General features: G+C 40.3%; 2 protein-coding genes across 8 annotated transcripts in view; one reads left to right on the plus strand and one right to left on the minus strand.

Annotated features, from left to right (window-relative positions):
• BID (BH3 interacting domain death agonist) overlaps positions 1 to 2,163 on the plus strand; it is a 35,341-nt gene extending 33,178 nt beyond the window's left edge. For both annotated transcript variants that reach the window (XM_041736953.1, XM_041736952.1), the window contains one exon: positions 737 to 2,163. In XM_041736953.1, coding sequence (XP_041592887.1) covers positions 737 to 748 — 12 coding nt within the window. In that variant the 3' untranslated portion in view covers positions 749 to 2,163. The remainder of the gene's footprint in view (positions 1 to 736) is intronic.
• The window catches only part of BCL2L13 (BCL2 like 13), a 91,185-nt gene continuing 72,197 nt past the window's right edge, over positions 1,379 to 20,366 (minus strand). For 3 of the 6 annotated variants that reach the window (XM_041736947.1, XM_041736948.1, XM_041736946.1), the window contains one exon: positions 1,379 to 9,741. In XM_041736947.1, the coding sequence (XP_041592881.1) occupies positions 8,926 to 9,741 (816 nt within the window). In that variant the 3' untranslated portion in view covers positions 1,379 to 8,925. The remainder of the gene's footprint in view (positions 9,742 to 20,366) is intronic. The other 3 variants (XM_041736949.1, XM_041736950.1, XM_041736951.1) reach the window with 1 other exon arrangement.

The raw sequence follows: 20,366 nt of genomic DNA on the forward strand, positions 1-20,366 counted from the left end.
TGTGGGAGGCTTGTGTGGTAGAAGGTGATAATGAGCACCTAATGCCCTTTTGAGCTCCGTCAACATTTTTTTTTCATCAACATTATTTTTAAGACACATTACTATCAGAGCATACTTCATACCATATGAATACAAATCTTGAATCAAGTATTAAATCAAGAAATGTTAGAAGAGGGTAAGCTTGAGCAAGTTCCTGGACAGCTTTCATCAACAACCATGTAAGATAAGAGGGGAATAAATGGGCAAGATGTCAGTGTAATCTGCTTACCAAATACTGAAGGGATGAGGGGCGCCTGGGTTGGTTAAATGTCTGCCTTTGGCTCATGTCATGTTCCTAGGGTCCTGGGATCCAGCCCCGAGTTGGGCTCCCTGCTCAGCAGAGGAGCCTGCTTCTCCATCTGCCCCTACTTATGTGCGTGCTTTCTCTCGCTCTCTCTCTCTCTCTCTCTCATAAATAAATAAATAAATAAATAAATAAATAAATAAATAATAAATAAATAATAAAACCTTAAAAAATATATACTGAGGGGTGAAATAATCTTCATTTCCTCACACCCACTAAGATGCTTCTTGTCACCATAAGTGACTCAATAGATGTGAATATCCAGATCTCAGCACCATGAAAGCCTATGTTTTTGCACAAACTCCAGCTTTACTTCTAGTGATTGTGGCACCAGAGTCCTTAAGGTGTGAATTAGACTGGTTAATTCTGACTATTTTTCTTTTCTTGCTGTAGGAGATGGATTGAGTGGACACCTCTGCAAAAGCACAACTGGTTAAAACTTGATATGGTGACGACAGTACACCTGCCTCCAGCGGAGATGGAGCCATGGCCACTTAAAGTTTTTAGAGAAAATAGGCATGAGATAATAGCTATTTATTTCTTACTATTTTAAAGATGTTGTTTTAAGTAGGTGATCCATTTAGAAATCTTTACATACTTGAATGAAAATGTCAGCTTGCACATATCTGAATGAGTTTTATAACCATCTTCTAAATCCAAATCCACTACACATTGTGCCTTTAAGTTATTTCAGCTGTATGGGTCTTCACTTGAAAATTAAATTTAAGAACAGATTGTAAGGCAGAAGAAAAAAACAATGTTTTTTTTTTGTTTAAAAAATACCCCAGCTTTACTGTTTATTAAAATGTAATCTTGGGGCAGGCCTTCCAGCAGGCAAGATTGTGTTTGAGGAGAGAGCAAGCGCTGGAGACAGATGCACATACCCTCACAGATGAAAATTTCCTCTCAAGATAGGGAACACCATAATACTAAGGAAGTAATAGTCTTCCCATTTAAAAACCAAACAGTACAAGAGGTTCTGGACTAAAGTTCTGTACTCAAACAATGGGAAAATCAGGCCTCAAAATGTCATTATTTTTTTTCAACTTGATTTCTTTTTATTTGAGTCAAGAAGGGCCTTAGGCAATTCAAAGGTGTGGAAGTGATTTAAGGCTCCAAGTCAATTGCAATTTCCAAAATCAGGTAACTCAATGCACCTTTTTTTCCCAAGAAGTCAGAGCTTTGATAAAAATGTTAGACTGATGAACATACATCCCGTGGGAAAATACCTGTTAATAATCTTATATATTCATTTTCCTCCCATATCCCTCAACTGATCCTTGCCCAAGAAGCTACATCTGAAGAAAACAGGCTTCTAGGCAAAAAAGGTAAAAGAACAGTTAGTTAGACTTAAAAATTCAACAGTTGAGGTGATTCCCTTTCTTAGAGACACAGAATGGGAGTAAAAACACAAGTCAGTCACTTAGGAAGCGCCCAAATAAACCAGAGAGAGCTTACACTTAGAAACAGCGCAACACTGGTCTGTTCCCGGCAGTAAGCATTTCCTAGGATTCTGTTAAAACTATGGTGGCGGACGCTGGATCCCTATCACACAGGCTGCTGTTCCACTTCGCAGGAGCAGTTGCTCCTGTGAATATGAGTGTGAACAAGAGTAATTCGGTACTAGGAAATATTGTTTTGTTGTCAGAAATACTTTTCTGTTCCATGAGGGTTTAATCAGAAAGGAAAAATGACTGCATAGCTCAGCGTTACATACATAACACCCTAGGGCTGTGTCTCAGCCTGAGCATCTGCAGTATGTTGAGAATACTAAAGGCTGGGAAGGCCACCATTTGGAAATAAACCTTCCAGTGACTCAACTGTTATGTTTCAGAGTGAAATTTTTTTTTTGGAGGAGTCCTAGTACAGTGGAAACAAATTGAATCACACATACATACATAGTCATCCACACACGTATCAAAACGTTCAGATTCTCACTAGGGAGAGATGCTTTCTTCCAAAAGGAACAGTTGAAGTACAAATAGTCAACTCTAGTGGAAAGAAAAGGGCGCTAAACAAATCATCCCAGACTATCTCTTATAATAACTTTTCACAGCATCCTCGCCTGCCATTGTTTTGCTTAAATTAACACAATAGACCACCATTTTAATGCAATTTATACACAAGTTTTGGTGTGAATTTTTTCCAGGCCAAGTTAGATTTCCCCAGCCATAAAGCAAAATGATCATCTCTTGTCCCCAAGCCAGCATTATGAAGAGTCCACTGTATCAAAAACAAGTGTTCCAGTCTTGGGTACATCCCAGCCACATATCCTGGAAGTTGGTGGATTTTACACTGGGAACATAATCCTTATGAATAGAATTGAAAAATTTTAATTCATTTTTAATTTAAGTACAGGTTGTGCCTCATCTTGTTTTTTTAAATATTTGAACTAAGCGATGGAAACTCCTTAAAGAGAAACAGTTTTCTTCTCCAGGAGATGCTTGTCATATCTGAAAGTCAGGTAGACTATGCAGTCTATTCAGGTCATATCATTCCTGATCTCACCACTCAAGGTCCAGCACTAACTGCAGAGATGCTCAGGGCTGCTGAAATAGTTACAGCACCACAGCCTGCTTTCTTTTTCCCGACAATTTCATTGTCGCCTGGGAACCTGAATATGGAGTGTCCTTTGGATGTTATGATCATGTTTTTTGAACCTGAAGGCAAAGCAAATAAGTGTATTTTTTTTTTTAAATGAATGTATTCTTAAGACCACAAGGTTATCTGAAATAGTCCCTCTGAAGTCAAGGGCATAAGATTACCATATGAATAGAAAGAGGAATCCATCAGTTATCTTCAGATCTCACTTTATTTTATCCCCCAAGGTGTTCTCTCCCAACATGCTGCTTCTAACAGCACAATTCATAGATTTGAATTTGGTTTCTTTCCCCTGATGAAGAGTAGACTGGCCAAAAGGCAGATTAACAGGAGGGGAAAGGAGCCAAAATAGCCCACATAAATAAATCGACCAAATCAAGCTGTTAGTGAGGAGAGCTAATGGAAATTCTTACAGAAAAAGGAGATACGTGCACGTAAGTGAAATATTTATGTTAATTAAAATTACCATTTAATTCCAGTAATTTAGAGGAGAAGAGAGCATTAGAACCAATACTAAGTTGAACTCCGTCAAGGAACAAGGTAGGAAGAGGCACTTTTAATGTGAAGGAAAAGAGAAACGAAAGAGTAGGATAGCAGGGAAAACAAAGGTCTAGGAAAGAATAATTCTATCTTTTCCTTTGGTGCTGGCCAAGGACCAAAGCTATGTCATACGATTGTCTCACTAGGAACCAGGAACCAAGTTATTCCAGACTCCATAACAGGAAAGATTGTACTTCAACTTCCTTTTATTCCTGGAACAAACTTAGTAAAATGTTGAGACTTTTGTTCATAATAATACACTGATTAACCAATTTCTCCTAGGGGCGCAAAGAACGCACTGAGCAAGATTACTATGAAGTCTCCCCTAAGAAGGTGAGGAGGGGGCAAGGATCACGTTAGGCCAGTTGCTACTTTTTAACATATTACAAGGCCTTCCAAATATCCCTGAGAACGTTTCCAACCTGAGCTTACAGTTGGAGCAGCCGCCTGGCTAGAGCTATTGCAGTGTAAACATAAACATGTGGAGGACCCCAATGGTTTTAATTCACAGGAACATGGCAGGCCAGGCAGAGGCTAACTAGTCTTGTGTAAATAAAGGGAAGACAGGATGGATTGATATTTTAGTGACATGACCATTTCCACTCTATGGAGCTGGATATATGAGATAACTAAGAAATAGTGGCTAAATTTTAAGAAATGGGTGTTCTATAGCCAAGGCTACTATGAACTACATTCCCCAGTATACTGAAGGTTTTTCACTGGAAAGTCCCCTCGTGTCAGCTTCTGAGCAAGATGTGCCTATGGTGGTGCCTGGCCAACTCTCCTAGGTCGGTGACCTCTTGGGTGCTGAGAGGCCAAACAAGCCCTAGAGGTATCCCCCACCTACAACTCATGGCATAGGGGAAAAGGAAAATAAGGAACAGATGACAGGAGAGAAAGTGTCAAGGTGTTGCCTTCAAATCATTCGGAGGTTCCTGTGTCAGACTGCTTCACCCTGTCTACAAGCAAAAATACTTATCTGACACATTAACTGAAAGATGTGTACCAGTAGTAACTGCTAATTTTTTAGCCATAAGGCATCTCAATTCAATATTGAAGGGGAAAACATCTGGTATAATTAGAAGCTGAGAATAACCCTGGACATAATCTTCATTCTTGTTTCTGTAGAACATGCAAGACTAGAAACTTAAGACTAGACCACATGGAACCAATGTAGAAATCAAGAAAAATCTCCCTTTCAGTTCGGTGAGCTTGGCTGCCCTCCTGCAGTATACAATTGGCACAACCAGTTATAGGGAACCTACCAATCCTGCTTGGCAGGGTCACAAAAATGGTAAAAACTGAAAAAAAAGCACTAGACTTGGAGTCAGAAAAAATTCCCGACCTTGCTTTGGCCTCTCCTGTGCTAGAAAACCTTTGAAAAGTCATTAAGCTCTGAGTAGGTTTCCTCACTCTGTAAACTGGGGATAAGGGATATGAATAAGAATTACAACCGTGATGGCATGTGAGGGCATACAAGAACCGTCCCTGGCAAGCTACATGTTCAACTATGTACTTGTTAAGGTTATATAGTGACCCATACTTTATAAGGAAAAGGATACCCTCATAGAAAAAACATACACCCTAAACTCAAATCAGTGCCACAGCTGAACCTCCTCAGTGATGAATGGTGTAACAGGAGGTTATCACTAATAGCAGGTCTCATTCCTTCAGAGAAGAAGAAACATTTTTCTGGTACTGTGTTGCTGATGCTTTAGATGACATTCAGTAGCACCCCCTTATCCTTGCTAGTGGATGTCTGAAACTGCAGATGATAACCCTATATATGATTTTTCCTATTAGTATATCCCTGTGGTAAAGTTTAATTTATAAATTAGGTACAATAGAGATTAACAACAATAAAATAGAACAATTATACTGTAATGAGTCTCTCCCTCTCAGAATGTCCTCCTGTACTAATAATACTCACCTTGTCACGACATGAGATAAGGTGCCTATGCAATGAAATGGAGGGAGGTGGAGGACCAGGCATTGTGACCAGGCATTAGGCTACTAATGACCTTTTGAGGGTACATCAGAAAGAGGAGCATCTGCTTCTGGACTGTGGTGGACCACAGGTAACAACTGCAGGAGGCAACACTGCAGACAAGGGGCCTGCTGTCATGCTGGTGAGGAAACTGCTTCAGAGGCCAGAGCTGTTTCTATAAAGTAACCAAATAGTCTACAGGCTCTCTATGAAATACGATCACCACCTCAAGTTCTTTGAAAGGTAAATCTGTAAAAATGACCTCAGAAATTAAAAGAAAAGACAAAATCTTACCTATAATACCTTTTATTTCTATGAAGCATCTCTTAAAATAATTTCAAAATTCTGTGGGCCGTGTCCATGTCATACCTTCAGGGAGAAATGGGTGTTCTATAGCCAAGGCATCACTTTTGTATTATTATCAGAGGGAATTAGCACAAAGGCTGCAGATATTAATTTCCACAAGAAATGAATGGTAGCTATGGTTCAAAAGACCCTTCCTCTGGGCTCCCTGCTCACTCTCCCACAACAATGAGGGGGAGCAGCTGCATCTAATAGAGGAGATGGTACGGAGATGCGGGCGAGGGGAGGTGTCGATAATGCCTTTGCATGGTCCATGCATGAACCAGATGGCCAACTGTTGCTGATTCCTAGAAAGCTTTCTAGAAGACAGTGATGATCACCAGAGGCCCCTGTAAGGCACGCTGTAGATACTGATTTCTTGGGGCCTAGAGTGATTATTTTAACAGGATAAAACACTTTTTAATTTTAGGTATTTTTCTCAAGAAATCTTCACTGGCTTTTGGACAAGTTTTCAGAAGTCATTACATTCAATAAAGCAATTAATAAGTGTTCTAGAGGACTTACACAAACTTGTCCCCAATAGTTCAAAGAATGAGGAATGATAAACGGTATGTTCTTAATTCCACATTTGAGCTCCATAAGTTGGATTTATTCTGAATCTGCCTTTTACCTTAGATTCAGAAGTAATATAAGTTAGAAGGGGCGGAAGAAATGGTCTGCTGCCAGCCCCACCAAAAAGGAGGGGGGTGGGAGGTTGAGAAATAAATTTTAATAGCCAAAAGGAGGAGGTGCTGTAAGAGGCAGTCCTTATCAGGGTATTCCCTTCCATTGCCAGAGGCAGATTGTAAGGAAGTGAAGGAGGAATGGGGACACTGACACATCCTATTACTCAGGAACTAACAATTCTCTCTAGAGAAAGCCAATAGAAAAGAATATTAACCATTACCCTGCGAGATCCAATTGGCCAGACCACTTTGGGTTCATGTTAAATAGATGGGAAGATAAACGGGCATGTGGCAGCATCCTATTATACTCTTTGGATCTTTCCTTTTGTGGAGAACACAGACCCAAATATCCTAAGCCACAGATTGCCTTTTAGTAGCTCTGAAATAAAACTGGTTTCTATTTGTACTTAAATCCATGTAGCTAATGGGTTTGAGGATCCAGAGATTACAAGTGAACACTGGAAGGAAAATAAAAGAGAAAAGAAAAATCAAGGTAACTCATCAGTTTTCTTTTACCTTACACAAACAGGAAAGTAGCAATTAGAACACAGAGTAACCCCAGTGTCAGAGCCAACTGTCAGAGACCAAGGAGGAAAACAATCTTTACTACATTAATCCCATTTCCCCCACCTCACCTCTAGCTATCCTAATCAAAGTGCACCAAAACCCTTTAAATATCACTCCCTAAGACATTAAAACTCAGAACATAAAGATACACTGCATGATGATGCTGACCAAACACATTTTAGATCTTTCCTCGACCAACTTTTAAATAGTATTGCTTTAGGGAGAACATTTCATTTTTAAAAATAAATTGGAAAAAAAAAACATTTAAAACATCAAGTTAAAAAAAATAAAAAAAATAAAACATCAAGTTTTGGTGATCAGGATAGTAAAGTAATTTTATTACAAATTTCAGGATCTAAAAAGTAATTTGTTACATTTACTAAGATCTGAGATGACCTGTGTCAAGCATGTGTGTCCTGCACAGTGACACACTGATCCTCAGGCATGAGAAGACACACTCCCACCCCCTTTTAGGGATGGGATCGGCCAGATGAAAGAAAGTTATTCTGATTCTCAACTAGCACTTACTGATTAGAGTTATTTTGGTTTATCACTCTGGCATTTGGACTGTAAAGAATTCCGGGAAGAAATCTTATTCCTGAACACTGAAAGCCACACTAGAATCTCGAGGGTAGTAGGCTCAAGAAATTCAAGCTTCTCTTTTCCTACTTTTTATTTCAATGGTATTTGGGAGACTTTCTGTATTTAATAGGAGTTATGATTCAATTGGTCTGTAAGCCCAAGTATGAAAATCCTTATCACATGGCAAGAGACTGCAGAAAAGCTAGTTGACTAGTAAGAAGACTGAGGCCAGATTACAGATAGTGACCATCCAGCAACAGATGCTGCCAGCAAGTCACCATAAGCTCAGTAGCGTGGCCATTACACAAAAGGGCCAGAAGAGACCGCAACAGGCCATCTAAGTCATCCCCCTGCTTGACAATGAGACAAACACCTGCTCCCTAGCAGTTACTTGCCCTTGCATTCACAGGCAGGGAACCCTAGGCCTCTTTTCTATTTATGTTTTTAAAGATGACCGAAGGCAACATCTTTACAAGGTGGAGCTGTAGGAAGCATGAGGGACTTAGCGGACACAGAGAAAGCACTCTCCCACATGACTTTACAAAGAACCTGGGGGTGAAGAGGAGCAATCAGTACCTGAGAGGCAGATGAGACAGAAGGGGAGCACCCTCACACTACGGGCCTGAGAAGGTGGGCAAGAAAAGAAGAGCCACAGAGGAATGGCTGCGAAATACAGCATATTCATCAGGAAAGATGAAATCCCAAGGGCAGGAACAACTCAGTAGCTGAGGAGCCTGCAGCTAAGCCCTCTTGCCTGGGACTTTCTGTCCTAGGTTCTCCTAAGTTAACCCTTTCCCTTCTAAAGCTGGGGCTCTCCACAGGAACAATTTCGCCCCCAGGGGACATTTGGCAATGTCAGGAGACATTTCTGGTCGTCACAACTGAGGGCAGGGTGCTACTGCTATCTAGCGGGTAGAGGCCAGGGATGTTGCTGACCAACCTAGAGTGCACAGGACAACCTCCGACAACAAAGAATTAATCATGATGTCATTAATACCAAGGTTGAGAAACCCTGTTCTAGAAGGAGTACTTTACGTGCAGGATTCCGAATTTGGCATTAGCCAAGGCCCTTGGAACTTACAATCAGACAAACATGGATGCCCTCTACCTGAAGCCCTATCATGTGGATCAATGTACTGCCTTATTAAGCAGAAGCCCCCCATTATCCAAGATTGTTCCACAAATGTCCAAATCAGCTGTTGGTGATTCAAATTCAGTCAGTACAGCTAAAATCTTCCATCTTCCATCTTTTTTGTCTTCTTCTTTTGAAAAATCTGCTATTTCTTTCTTAGAGCCAGTGCTACTCCAACTGCCACTGCCAGGATGGCAATGGCAGCGGCCCCTCCAAACAGCAGTATAGACTTGCCCTCAAACAGTGGGATGGCCTTCTCTTCTCCAGCAGGGGAGGGGACTTCCCGAAGACCCTCTCTCCTCACATGTATCTCCTCTTCACTCAGCAGTGTTTCTGTGGGTTCCAGCACGGGGATCACTTCCTCTTCCAATTGAACAGATTCAACCGTTGCTGCTTTTGTCTTCATCAAGTTCTCTTCTTCACCAAGTTCCACCAACAAAGTCGTAGCAGGGCTGACTTTCTCCACTGTCATCTCTGTGTCAGGCTCCCTCATCTCCAGAAAGGAAGTGGCAGTGATATGCGGAAGCAAGGGAGCTGGTGCTTCAGGGAGTGCCTCCCGCAGCTCCTTGGCTGGCAAGACGACAGATGCCACAGCAGCCTCCTCCACACCTTCAGGAATTTCTTCTTTCTCCACATGCACAATGTCAGAATTAGAAGAGTTGTTCTCACTTTTCTCTCCAGCCCCGTTGCTATCTAAGCTTTTGACTTCTTCAGGATCCATTGCAATCTGCTGCCAAGACTCAGGACCTAGGGACACAGGGAGGCTTTCTGTATGCCAACTCTGGCTGGCAGACAGTGAAACAGGTAAGCTCTCCGACTGCCAAGAAGTGGTCACAGTAGGAGACTCTGGGGGACTGACTTGTCCAGAGTTGTCACTGGGCAGGATATAAATGTCGTTGCTATCCTCTGCAATGACTCCAGGATATTCCTCGTCCTCTGACTCAAGGTTAAAGACAGTGCCCTAGAAAAGGAAGAGGAGAGTCAATACAAAGAATGGAAACTACATTTAAAACAAATATAAATCTGAGGGTGCCTGGGTGGCTCAGTAGACTCTTGGTTTCAGCTCAGGTAGTCATCTCCGGGCTATGGGATCCAGCCCTGTGTCAGGCTCCAAGCTCGGCACAGAATCTGCTTGAGGTTCTCTCTCTCCCTCTCCCTCTGCCCCTCCTGCTTGCACACTCTCTCTTTCTCTAAAATAAATATTTTTTAAAAATAACTAAAGTAAAATAAATATAAATCTGGAAAAAAAGAATTCTCTCCTAGGGCAGCCCGGGTGGCTCAGCGGTTTACCGCTGCTTTCGGCCCAGGGTGTGATCCTGGAGACCTGGGATCAAGTCCCACATTGGGCTCCCTGCATGGAGCCTGCTTCTCCCTCTGCCTGTGTCTCTGCCTCTCTCTCTGTGTGTGTCTCTCATGAATAAATAAATAGAATCTTTAAAAAAAAAAAATTCTCTCCTAAACTTAAGTGCTAGGACTAAATACATTGTTTAAGCCTACCTTGTTTCTGGATTGAATGCATTTACTTGTAGACCACTGCAGAGGAAGAATTTTTAACAATCCATTCGTCTAACCAGTTTCCTTGAAACTAAAAAACCAAAATTTGATTTCCATATTTAACTCAATGTATTTATATTTGATGCAATAATTAATGCAAAGCAGCAGGGAAAACAGAGGCTCTCAAGGAATTTATCACTTAGTAGGGCAATGCTATCCCACAGTCCAAGTACTAGTAAGGGTTCAGATGGGGAGACGTGGACTTCTTTCCGTGAAGGTTGTAGCAGGCAAGCAGATGACAGAACTACTTGGAGAAACCAGCGTTTATACTAGGTTTCTGAAGGATGGGTCAGATTCCATGGGGAAAGCCATGCAGGAGACACAGCACCAGCAAAGGCACAGAAATATCAAAGAGGAAAAGAGTAACTCAGTTTAAGCAGTGCGCAGTGTACATGAAGAATAGAAAGTTCAGTTGGGGAAAGGACTGACCCTGGAAAACCTGACAGAAAGCTAAGAAATATGGACTTTATTCAATAGGAAATGGTTAGTCCATGAAATCTTGCAGCTGCACAATGACAGTCACAGCTCCACTTTAAAATTACTTGAGGGACGCCTGAGTAGCTCAGTGGTTGAGCAGCTACCTTTGGCTCAAGTCATGATCCCTGGGGTCCTGGGATCGAGTCCCACATCAGGCTCCCTGCAAGCAGCCTGCTTCTCCCTCTGCCTATGTCTCTGCCTCTCTGTGTCTTTCATGAGTAAATAAATAAAATCTTTAAAGAAATAAAAAATAAATAAAATAAAATTACTTGAGAGTAGTAGCCTGAGGGATGCCAGAAATGCAGGACTCTTTCTTTACACCAAAGTAATAAAAATAAATAATGGCAGTCTTCATTTTCACATTTAGCAGTTTAGATCAACAGGATCCAGCAGGTGTTTATTGCTTATTAGGTACCATGTCAGGCACCAGCGTTATAAGGAAGAATGAGAGGAGACTCGATTTTTGTTCTTAAAAACTCACTGTCTAGATGTGAAGACTGACATATGAATAACTAATTAATTTTCATGTGATACAGAAAGCCTTAAGACAGATATACACACAGGACAGTATGGGACCCCAGAGGTTACAGTGTGATCAGGAAGGCAGGAAGAGGAGTGGCGCCTGGCTGGCTGGGTCGGTAGAGCATGTGACACTTGATCCTGAAGTCATGAGTTCAAGCCCCATGCTGGGTGTGGAGCCTACTTTAGAAAAATAAAGTATTTTCAAAAGGTGGGGGTGAGGGGCAGAACCAATGGAGTGTAATGTTCACAGGGACCTACTGAAAGTTTTACAAAAAATCTGGATGACTTTCAGAAATGCTACAGAGAATCTGAATAGGATTCTGTAAAGCAAATTAATTCCTATTTTCTTTTGTAATTATAGCTGCTATTTGTATTATGTAGAATGACTATTCTTCAATCAAGACCAAAAACTTTTTTTTTTTAAGATTTTTATTATTATTTTGTTTTATTTATTTTTATTTATTCATGAGACACACACACACACTCACACAGAGGCAGAGATACAGGCAGAGGGAGAAGCAGGCTCCATGCAGGAGCCTGACGTGGGACTCGATACCAGGTCTCCAGGATCACGCCCTGGGCTGCAGGCGGCGCTAAACCGCTGCGCCACCAGGGCTGCCCAAGACCAAAAACTTTCTGTACACATTAAGACTCTAATATAAATCAATAGTCCCTCTATCAACCCCACATACAAGGAAACCAGAAAAACAACTAAACAAATAACATGATCATAATGTCAACATTCTAACTGCCCCACATTCTACCTCAACCCTTCTTCAAGCTCCTAAAGAAGTCCCAGAGGTCATCAGGGATAGTCCATGAGTGAAAATAAGCAGGCAAAATAGTATAGTGATTAAAAATACAGTATTTGTAGGAAAAGAAAAACTGGTTTAAATCCTAGCTCCAGAGTAAATCTGAATGCTTTGCTTAACTATACAAACCTCAATTTCTTCATAAATGGAAGATGACTGGCAAGATTGTTATATAAAATTTAGATAGTTTTTATAGTGCTTAGCATAGCACCTAGTACCTAATAAGCAATCAATAAATTATGCTGTATTTTCATTATCACTTTTTGTTGCCATGGTTTTTTGGCTATTGTTTTTGGTGGCGTGGTGGTGGAACAAAGAGCTACTCTAAAATACCACCTAGACTAAAAATATTTTTTTTCCTCTAAAGATTTTATTTATCTATCCATGAGAGACATATACACAGAGAGAGAGAGAGAGAGAGAGAGAGAGAGAGGCAGAGACACAGACAGAGAGAGAGAGAGAGAGAGGCAGAGACACAGACAGAGGGAGAAGCAGGTTCCATGCAGGGAGCCCGATGTGGGTCTCTCATGAATTCAAAACAAAACAAAACAAAATAGCTTGTTGCATCATGTATCACACTCATCCCCCAATTCCACTTTATGATAAAGCGCAAAGGTTTTAGAAAGTACATGATCTGGTCAGTGCTTACCATCATATGACATAACCTTCAGCACTGGCTACTCTTTAGACTCTTGGTTTCTATCCTGCTAAACTTATTTCAGTTTTTCTGTTCCTTGAGTTCACCATTCTCTTCCTCACTTTCATGATTTCAAATATGCTGTGCCTGGATGCCTGGATGGCTCAGCGGTTGAGCATCTGCCTTTGGCTCAGGGTGTGATCCTGGATTCCCGGGTTTGAATCCCACATCAGGCTCCTTGCGTGGAGCCTGCTTCTCCCTCTGCCTGTGTCTCTGACTGTGTGTGTCTCTCATGAATAAATAAATACAATCTTTAAAAATCTTCAAAATACATTAAAATTTATTTTAATGTATTTTAATGTATTTAAAATACAATAAAGATTGTAAAAATACAATCTTTAAAAATAAAAAATAAATAAAAATTCTATTGTCTTTATTATTGAATTGTTAACACTTTTATCTTTTATTCTTAAACAAGACTACTACATATTTGGATATTAAAATAGATTGTTTAGGGGCAAGAATGCTTGTAAAAAGGGTTAGGCTAAAGGAAACAGGGGGTAAAGTACTAAAGTAACCAGTAGTCTATGCTAGCTAATAATCTTATTTTTAAATTTATTTTATTTTTAAAAATATTTTATTTATTTTGAGAAAGAGAGCATGCACGTGCAAGAGCAAATGGGATGGGGAAGGGCAGAAGAGGGAGAGAGAGAATCTTAAGCAGACTCCATGCCCAGTGTGCACAACGTGGGGCTTGATCTCACAACCCTAGGATAATGACCTGATCCGAAATCAAGAATTGGATGCTAGGGGATCCCTGGATGGCTCAGCAGTTTGGCCTCTGCCTTCGGCCCAGGGCGTGATCCTGGAGTCCCAGAATGGAGTCTCACATCGGGCTCCCTGCATGGAACCTGCTTCTCCCTCTGCTTGTGTCTCTGCCTTTCTCTCTGTCTCTCATGAATAAATAAATGAAATCTTAAAAAAAAAAAAAAAAAGAAAAGAAAAGAAAAAAGAATCAGATGCTCAACTGACTGAGCCATCCAGGCGCCCCTTATTTATTTTTAAAACGATCTGCCATTAATACTATTTTCCTCATTGGATTCCTCTCCCAGGCTTCAACTTCCCCCAAGTGAGACCTTCACAGCTATAGTATTATGTGATTTCATCTCTTTTAAACTCTCTTATTTTCATCAGTTACAATGATAATGTAAAACCACTCAACAGTTCTGGGACTTGATCAATAATGCATGATAACAGAATCCCTTTACAACCAAACGCAGCACATAAAGACTGTATACCCATCAATAGAAGTCATTAGTTACAGATAACTAGAAGATAATGCTTGTCCTACTGAAAAATACCAACTACAAATACCACTTCTACACCATTTCTCTATCTTATCCCTTTGTAAGTTTTTATTTTAGCTACATCATCATCATCCTCTCCATTTAATAATGAAGTACTAAAAACATCTCAAAATATTTATTCTTACTGTATCTTAATATACCAAAATATATTTTTCCCTTCCTCTTAACATTTTCTGTTATTACTCTAATATAAGCAATCATTATCTTTTACCAAAACTAATACAAAACACTCCTGTCTCCTTGATGTTATAATCCAATTTGGAGACAAAAGTTTCACTAGTCAGCTAAGCCAAAAACCTGGGAGTCCTACTTGATTTCTTCTATTCCTGACAGCAGTTTGCTTTTGTTGTTGTTGTTTTTTAAGATTTTATTTATTTATTCATGACAGACACACACACACACACACACACACACACAGAGAGAGAGAGAGAGAGAGAGAGAGAGAGAGAGAGAGGCAGAGACACAGGCAGAGGGAGAAGCAGGCTCCATGCAGGGAGCCCAAGGCGGGATTCCATACCGAATTTCCGAGATCAGGCCCTGGGCTGAAGGCGGTGCCAAAGGGCTGAGCTGCCCCAGCTGCCCATCAATTTGCTTCTTATCGCTGGGAACTGTGCTACTTGGATGCCAGTGATAAAACACAAATCCCTAATCCCCAAAGGGTTTAAAATATAGTTTAAAACCTAGTACAGGAGGGGTGCCCAAGCGGGTGTGGTCAATGGAGCATGTACTCTTTTATTTTGGAGTTAAGTTCAAGCTCCACATTGGGCGTAGAGATTACTTAAAAATAGGATCTTTAGGGCAGCCCCGGAGGCGCAGCAGTTTGGAGGCGCAGCAGTTTAGCGCCGCCTGCAGCCCAGGGCGTAATCCTGGAGACCCAGGATTGAGTCCCACGTCAGGCTTCCTGCACGGAGCTTGCTTCTCCCTCTGCCTGTGTCTTTGCCTCTCTCTCTGTGTGTGTGTCTCTAAGAATAAATAAATAAATAAATCTTAAAAAAAAAAAAAGGATCTTTAAAAAATAAATAAATAAATAATAAAACCTAGTGAAGGAGACAAATATGGAGTACTCTAGGAGCAGGAAGAATAGAAACTTATTTGGGGACTCATGGAAAGCTTCTTAGAAGAGAGCAAAAGGGGTGCCTGGCTGGCTCATCAGTGGAGCATGCAACTCTTGATCTCAGGGCTGTGAGTTCAAGCCCCACGATGAGTGTAAAGATTACTTAAAAATAAAAATTAAAAAAAAAAGAGAGAACAAGAGAACTGGATCTTAAAGAATAAGAACTAAAAGACCAAAGAGATGAGAAAGATGCTCCATGGAGCAGAAAAGCATAAACAAAAGCATGACACCAAAAAATATCACAGTATATTCAGGCCAATACTAGCTCTTCAGTATTCCAAAGCATAAGATGAAGAGTAAAAAAAAAAAAAAAAAAGATGAAGTTTGGGTGCCTGGCTGGCTCAGCTAAAAGAGCAGCTACTCGGGATCCCTGGGTGGTGCAGTGGTTCGGCACCTGCCTTTGGCCCAGGGCGCGATCCTGGAGACCCGGGATCGAATCCCACATCGGGCTCCCGGTGCATGGAGCCTGCTTCTCCCTCTGCCTGTGTCTCTCCCTCTCTCTCTCTCTCTCTCTATGACTATCATAAATAAATAATAATAAAAAAATTTAAAAAAAAAAAAAGAGCAGCTACTCTTGATCTTGGCATCATGAGTTTGAGCCCCATGGATGTAGAGATTACTAGAAAAAATTAAGTAAAATAAATTTCCTGTGAAGTTGTATTTACCTCTTTGCCAGCACACAATTCCAATTAGTCATGCAAATCCTCTAACATTTCTTACAAAGAGACTTCTCTTTGCCACATAATTTATATACTCAAAGGTTTCTGTTTATTAAATCATCTCTTCAAGGAGCTCCATTTCCCCATTTGAAAACTAGAAAGAGGGCAGCCCGGGTGGCTCAGCGGTTTAGCGCCACCTTCAGCCCAGGCCTGACCCTGGAGACCTGGGATGGAGTCCCACGTGGGGCTCCCTGCATGAACCCTGCTTCTGCCTCTGCCTCTCTGTGTGTCTCTCTCATGATTAAATAAATAAATTCTTAAAAAAATAAATAAAATTAAATTAAAATTAAAAAATTCTTTTTTTTTAAATATTTTATTTATTTATTCATGAGAGACACAGAGAAAGAGAGAGAAGCAGAGGCATAGGCAGAAGGAGAAGCAGGTTCCATGCAGGGAGCCTGATGTGGGACTTGATCCCGGGACTCCAGGATCACGCCCTGGGCCAAAGGCAGGCGCTAGACCACTGAGCCACCCAGGGATCCCCTAATATTAAAAAATTCTTAAACTAGAAAGGCTCATATAAGGAATAATTTTACAAGGAGGGAAAAAAGATGGTAAAGTAGTAATAGTAATAGTATAAAGTAGCATGAGGTTCATAATTGTCCTTTATTGACTTGACTTTTAGTACATTTGTCTTATTTATCTGCTTTCTTAAAATCTCCAAATGAGAGGCTCAGCAGCCTCAATTCTCTACTCTCAAGCCCTGCAAAGTAGCTAAAAAAGAAGGATAATGAGGCCTTGCTAAAGCTAAGCTTGTTAATGCATGGAAAACAAACTATCAATGTCTTTCTGAATGTAAAACAAGTATATGTTTCTACCTGATTAAAGGGGAATATTTTCCCCACTCTTGCTGAGTTTGACAAAGATCTTGGTTTTACTGAAAAATGAATTCAACTTTCCCCCACCCTCAGTATGCCAACTCTTAGACAACATCACTAACTTAGAAGAGATGATCAGAACAGAATAGATGAAGCTAAGGTAGCAGCATCCAGCCATTAGAGAAAGGCTCAGTTTAATTTTTATAAAATAGAGTAAGTAGTGCTACATTTGAAATCTATTTCTAATTATCTGACTCCTGGAGCGCCTAGGTGGTTCAGTTGGTTAAGTGTCTGCCTTCAGTTTAGGTCATGATGCGGGGTCCTGGGATTGAGCCTCACTTCGGACTCCCTGCTTCTCCCTCTCCCTCTGCCCTTCTCCCTTGCTTGTGCTCACTTTGTCAAATGAATAAATAAAATCTTTTTTTTAATAAATAAAATCTTAAAAAAATACCAAAAAACCCATCCGACTCCTTCAGTTACATGATATTTAGAATAATATATTATTTCTTCTTGGGCACATTAAATGTTTTCCCAGGAAACCAAATATAATTTTTTTTTAAAAAGAGGTAAGGCCAATCTTTCCTCCCTTTTTAAAATTTCTTATTTAAATTCAATTTAATTAACATATAGTAAATTATTTATTTCACAGGTAGAATTTAGTGATTCATTAGATGCATATAATACCCAGTGCTGGGAATCCCCGGATGGCTCAGAGCATGATCCTGGAGTCCCGGGATGGAATCCCACACTGGGCTCCTTGTATGGAGCCTGTTTCTTCCTCTGCCTGTGTCTCTGCCTCTCTCTCTCTCTGTGTGTGTCTCTCATGAATTAAAAAACAAAACAAAACAAAAAACAAACAAAAAAACTTTACTACCCAGTGCTCATTACATCAAGTGCCCATCACCCAGTTACTCCACCCCCCACCCCATTCCCTCCAGCAACTTTTTTTTTTTTTTTAAAGATTTTATTTATTTGTTTGAGAGGGAGAGAGAGAGAACACAAGCGGGGGGAGCAGCAGAGGAAGAAACTCTCTGCTGAGCAGGGAGCCTGACTCGGGGCTTGATCCCAGGAGCCTGAGATCATGACCTGAGCCGAAGGCAGAAGGGGTTTCACTGACTGAGCCACCCAGGCAATCCCTCAGTTTGTGTTCTATAGTTAAGAGTATCTTATGGTTTGTCTCCCTGTTGTTTTTTTTTTTTAAATTTTTATTTATTTATGATAGTCACACACAGAGAGAGGCAGAGAGAGGCAGAGGGAGAAGCAGGCTCCATGCAGGGAGCCCGATGTGGGGCTCCATCCCAGGTCTCCAGGATCAATCACACCCTGGGCCGAAGGCAGTGCTAAACCACTGAGCCACCTGGGCTGACCTCTTTCACACTTCTTAAAGATGAGACTATACTTCCTTCCCGAAGCATTTCCTGATTAAGCTCTACAACCATCATTTTCTTTCTTGGAATTCTACAACACCCACTTAAAAAATCTGTATTTCACTATGCCTTTCTTGATACTTATTTTGAACAATTAAATACTTGGCTTCTCTATGTTTACGGTTGTGTTTAACTAGTAAACATATTATCAGCAAACTAATAAAATTTAAGAATTTAGAATTAAAATTCTAGAATTAAAATCTCTGTTTCAAGGCGTCTATAATCTAGTTGGGGAGATTAGGTAACAGAGCAGCCCTCAAGCTTTGCTGTCCAATTAGATACACCTGTGAAAGTTTTAAGACTTCCTTATGCTGGAACAACTGGGTGGCTCAATCAGTTAAGCTAATCTTGCTAAAGGATCGGTATAACAGCTGTAATCAATTTGGCTTCCTCACTATCCTACCCAAAGCCCAAACTCTAGCACAATGAAAAGGAAGAGGTAAAATAATTAAGACTACTGAGGGATGCCTGGGTGGCTCAGTGGTTGAGCGTCTGCCTTAGGCTCAGGGTGTGGTCCTGGAGTCCCAGGACTGAGTCCCTCAAGGAGCTTGCTTCTCCCTCTGCCTAAATTTGTGCCGCCTGTGTGTCTCTCGTGAATTACAAAAAAAAAAAAAAAAAGAAAGAATATTGAGTGACTGTAAGGACATTGTGAGTTTGCTGATTCCTGATGAACCACCAATAACAGAGAATGACAGTAGGCCACAAGAATGAAAATAGCTACTCAGGGAACCATTTCTGTAACCTTGTTGAAAAAGTATACCTGGAAGTCCATGAGTAAGGAAGACCCAGTCACCAAAACCAGACCAATAATTAAATTAAAATTTCCTGTTGTATTTACCTACCTCTTTGCCAGAACACAATTCTAATTAGTCATGTAAATTCTCTAACACCTTCTTACAAGGGATTTCTCTTTGTCACATCATTTATATACTCAAAAGTTTACCTGTTTATTAAATCATCTCTTCAAGGAGCTTCATTGTGAAAAGAGAAATAAAGGCTCATATAAAGGATAATTATACAAGGAGGGGGAAAAGGTAGTGAAGAAGAGCAGTGATAGCATAAAGCAGCATGAAATACATAATTGTCCATTATTGACTCTACTTTAGCACCCTTGTTTTATTTGCTTTCTCAAAATCTCCAAATAAACTAAATGTGGCTCAGCAACTTTATAATCTTTTATCTTCAAATCTTGCAAAGTAGCTAAAAAGAAGGGTAATGAGGTATTGCTTAAGATTATATATATATATTTTCTTTTTTTTTAATTGATGTTTTTTTTAATATTTTTTTTAATATATATATATTTTTTTAATTTATGATAGTCACAGAGAGAGAGAGAGAGGCAGAGACACAGGCAGAGGGAGAAGCAGGCTCCATGCACCGGGAGCCCGATGTGGGATTCGATCCCGGGTCTCCAGGATCGCGCCCTGGGCCAAAGGCAGGCGCCAAACCGCTGCGCCACCCAGGGATCCCTATATATATATTTTCATTATTGAAACTCACCATTTAAAAATTGGATTCTTTTTGCTAAGCTGGAAAGAATGTTTACAGAATTATGCCACTGAATGAATCAATCACAGTCTATGACCCCAAGAAGCAAGTAAGACTACCCTATTTTCTCAAAGAAACTGCATTTGAGTTATGCGAAATAGTCAATATCAGTTACTCCAATATGACTAACTTAAAACTGCATTGTTAGCCTTCCATGAACATTTTCAAATTTTCTAAAAAAACTCAAAAAGCCACCCCCACCTTCCAACATTAAGAGATAAGGAAGGTAAATTTCTCATGTTGTTTATTCTTAGTCTTAGAATCACATCTGCTTTCATTCTGTTCACACTCTACAAGTTCTGTAATTTGTTTCCACGCGGATGCTAAGACACATAGTACAGCTGGATTCACAGAGCTGCCTTACAATTACAGAGCTCTTCAAACAGAAGGGTTATCCAAGGGTCAGAGCAGTCTCAAGTGCTCACTGATAAGAATTCTTGACAAGTTACTTATCTGTACTTCTAAAAACAGAAACTCATAACAAGAACTGATTAAAAAAGCAAAAACAAAAATTAAAGAATCATAAAAGGCAAAAATTTTAATCCTTAGAAAGGAATTCTTAGTTGCTTTTTCTTTAGGGATGTAAGCCAA

The sequence above is a fragment of the Vulpes lagopus genome, chromosome 21 (assembly GCF_018345385.1).
Source record: "Vulpes lagopus strain Blue_001 chromosome 21, ASM1834538v1, whole genome shotgun sequence".
NCBI lineage: Eukaryota > Metazoa > Chordata > Mammalia > Carnivora > Canidae > Vulpes > Vulpes lagopus.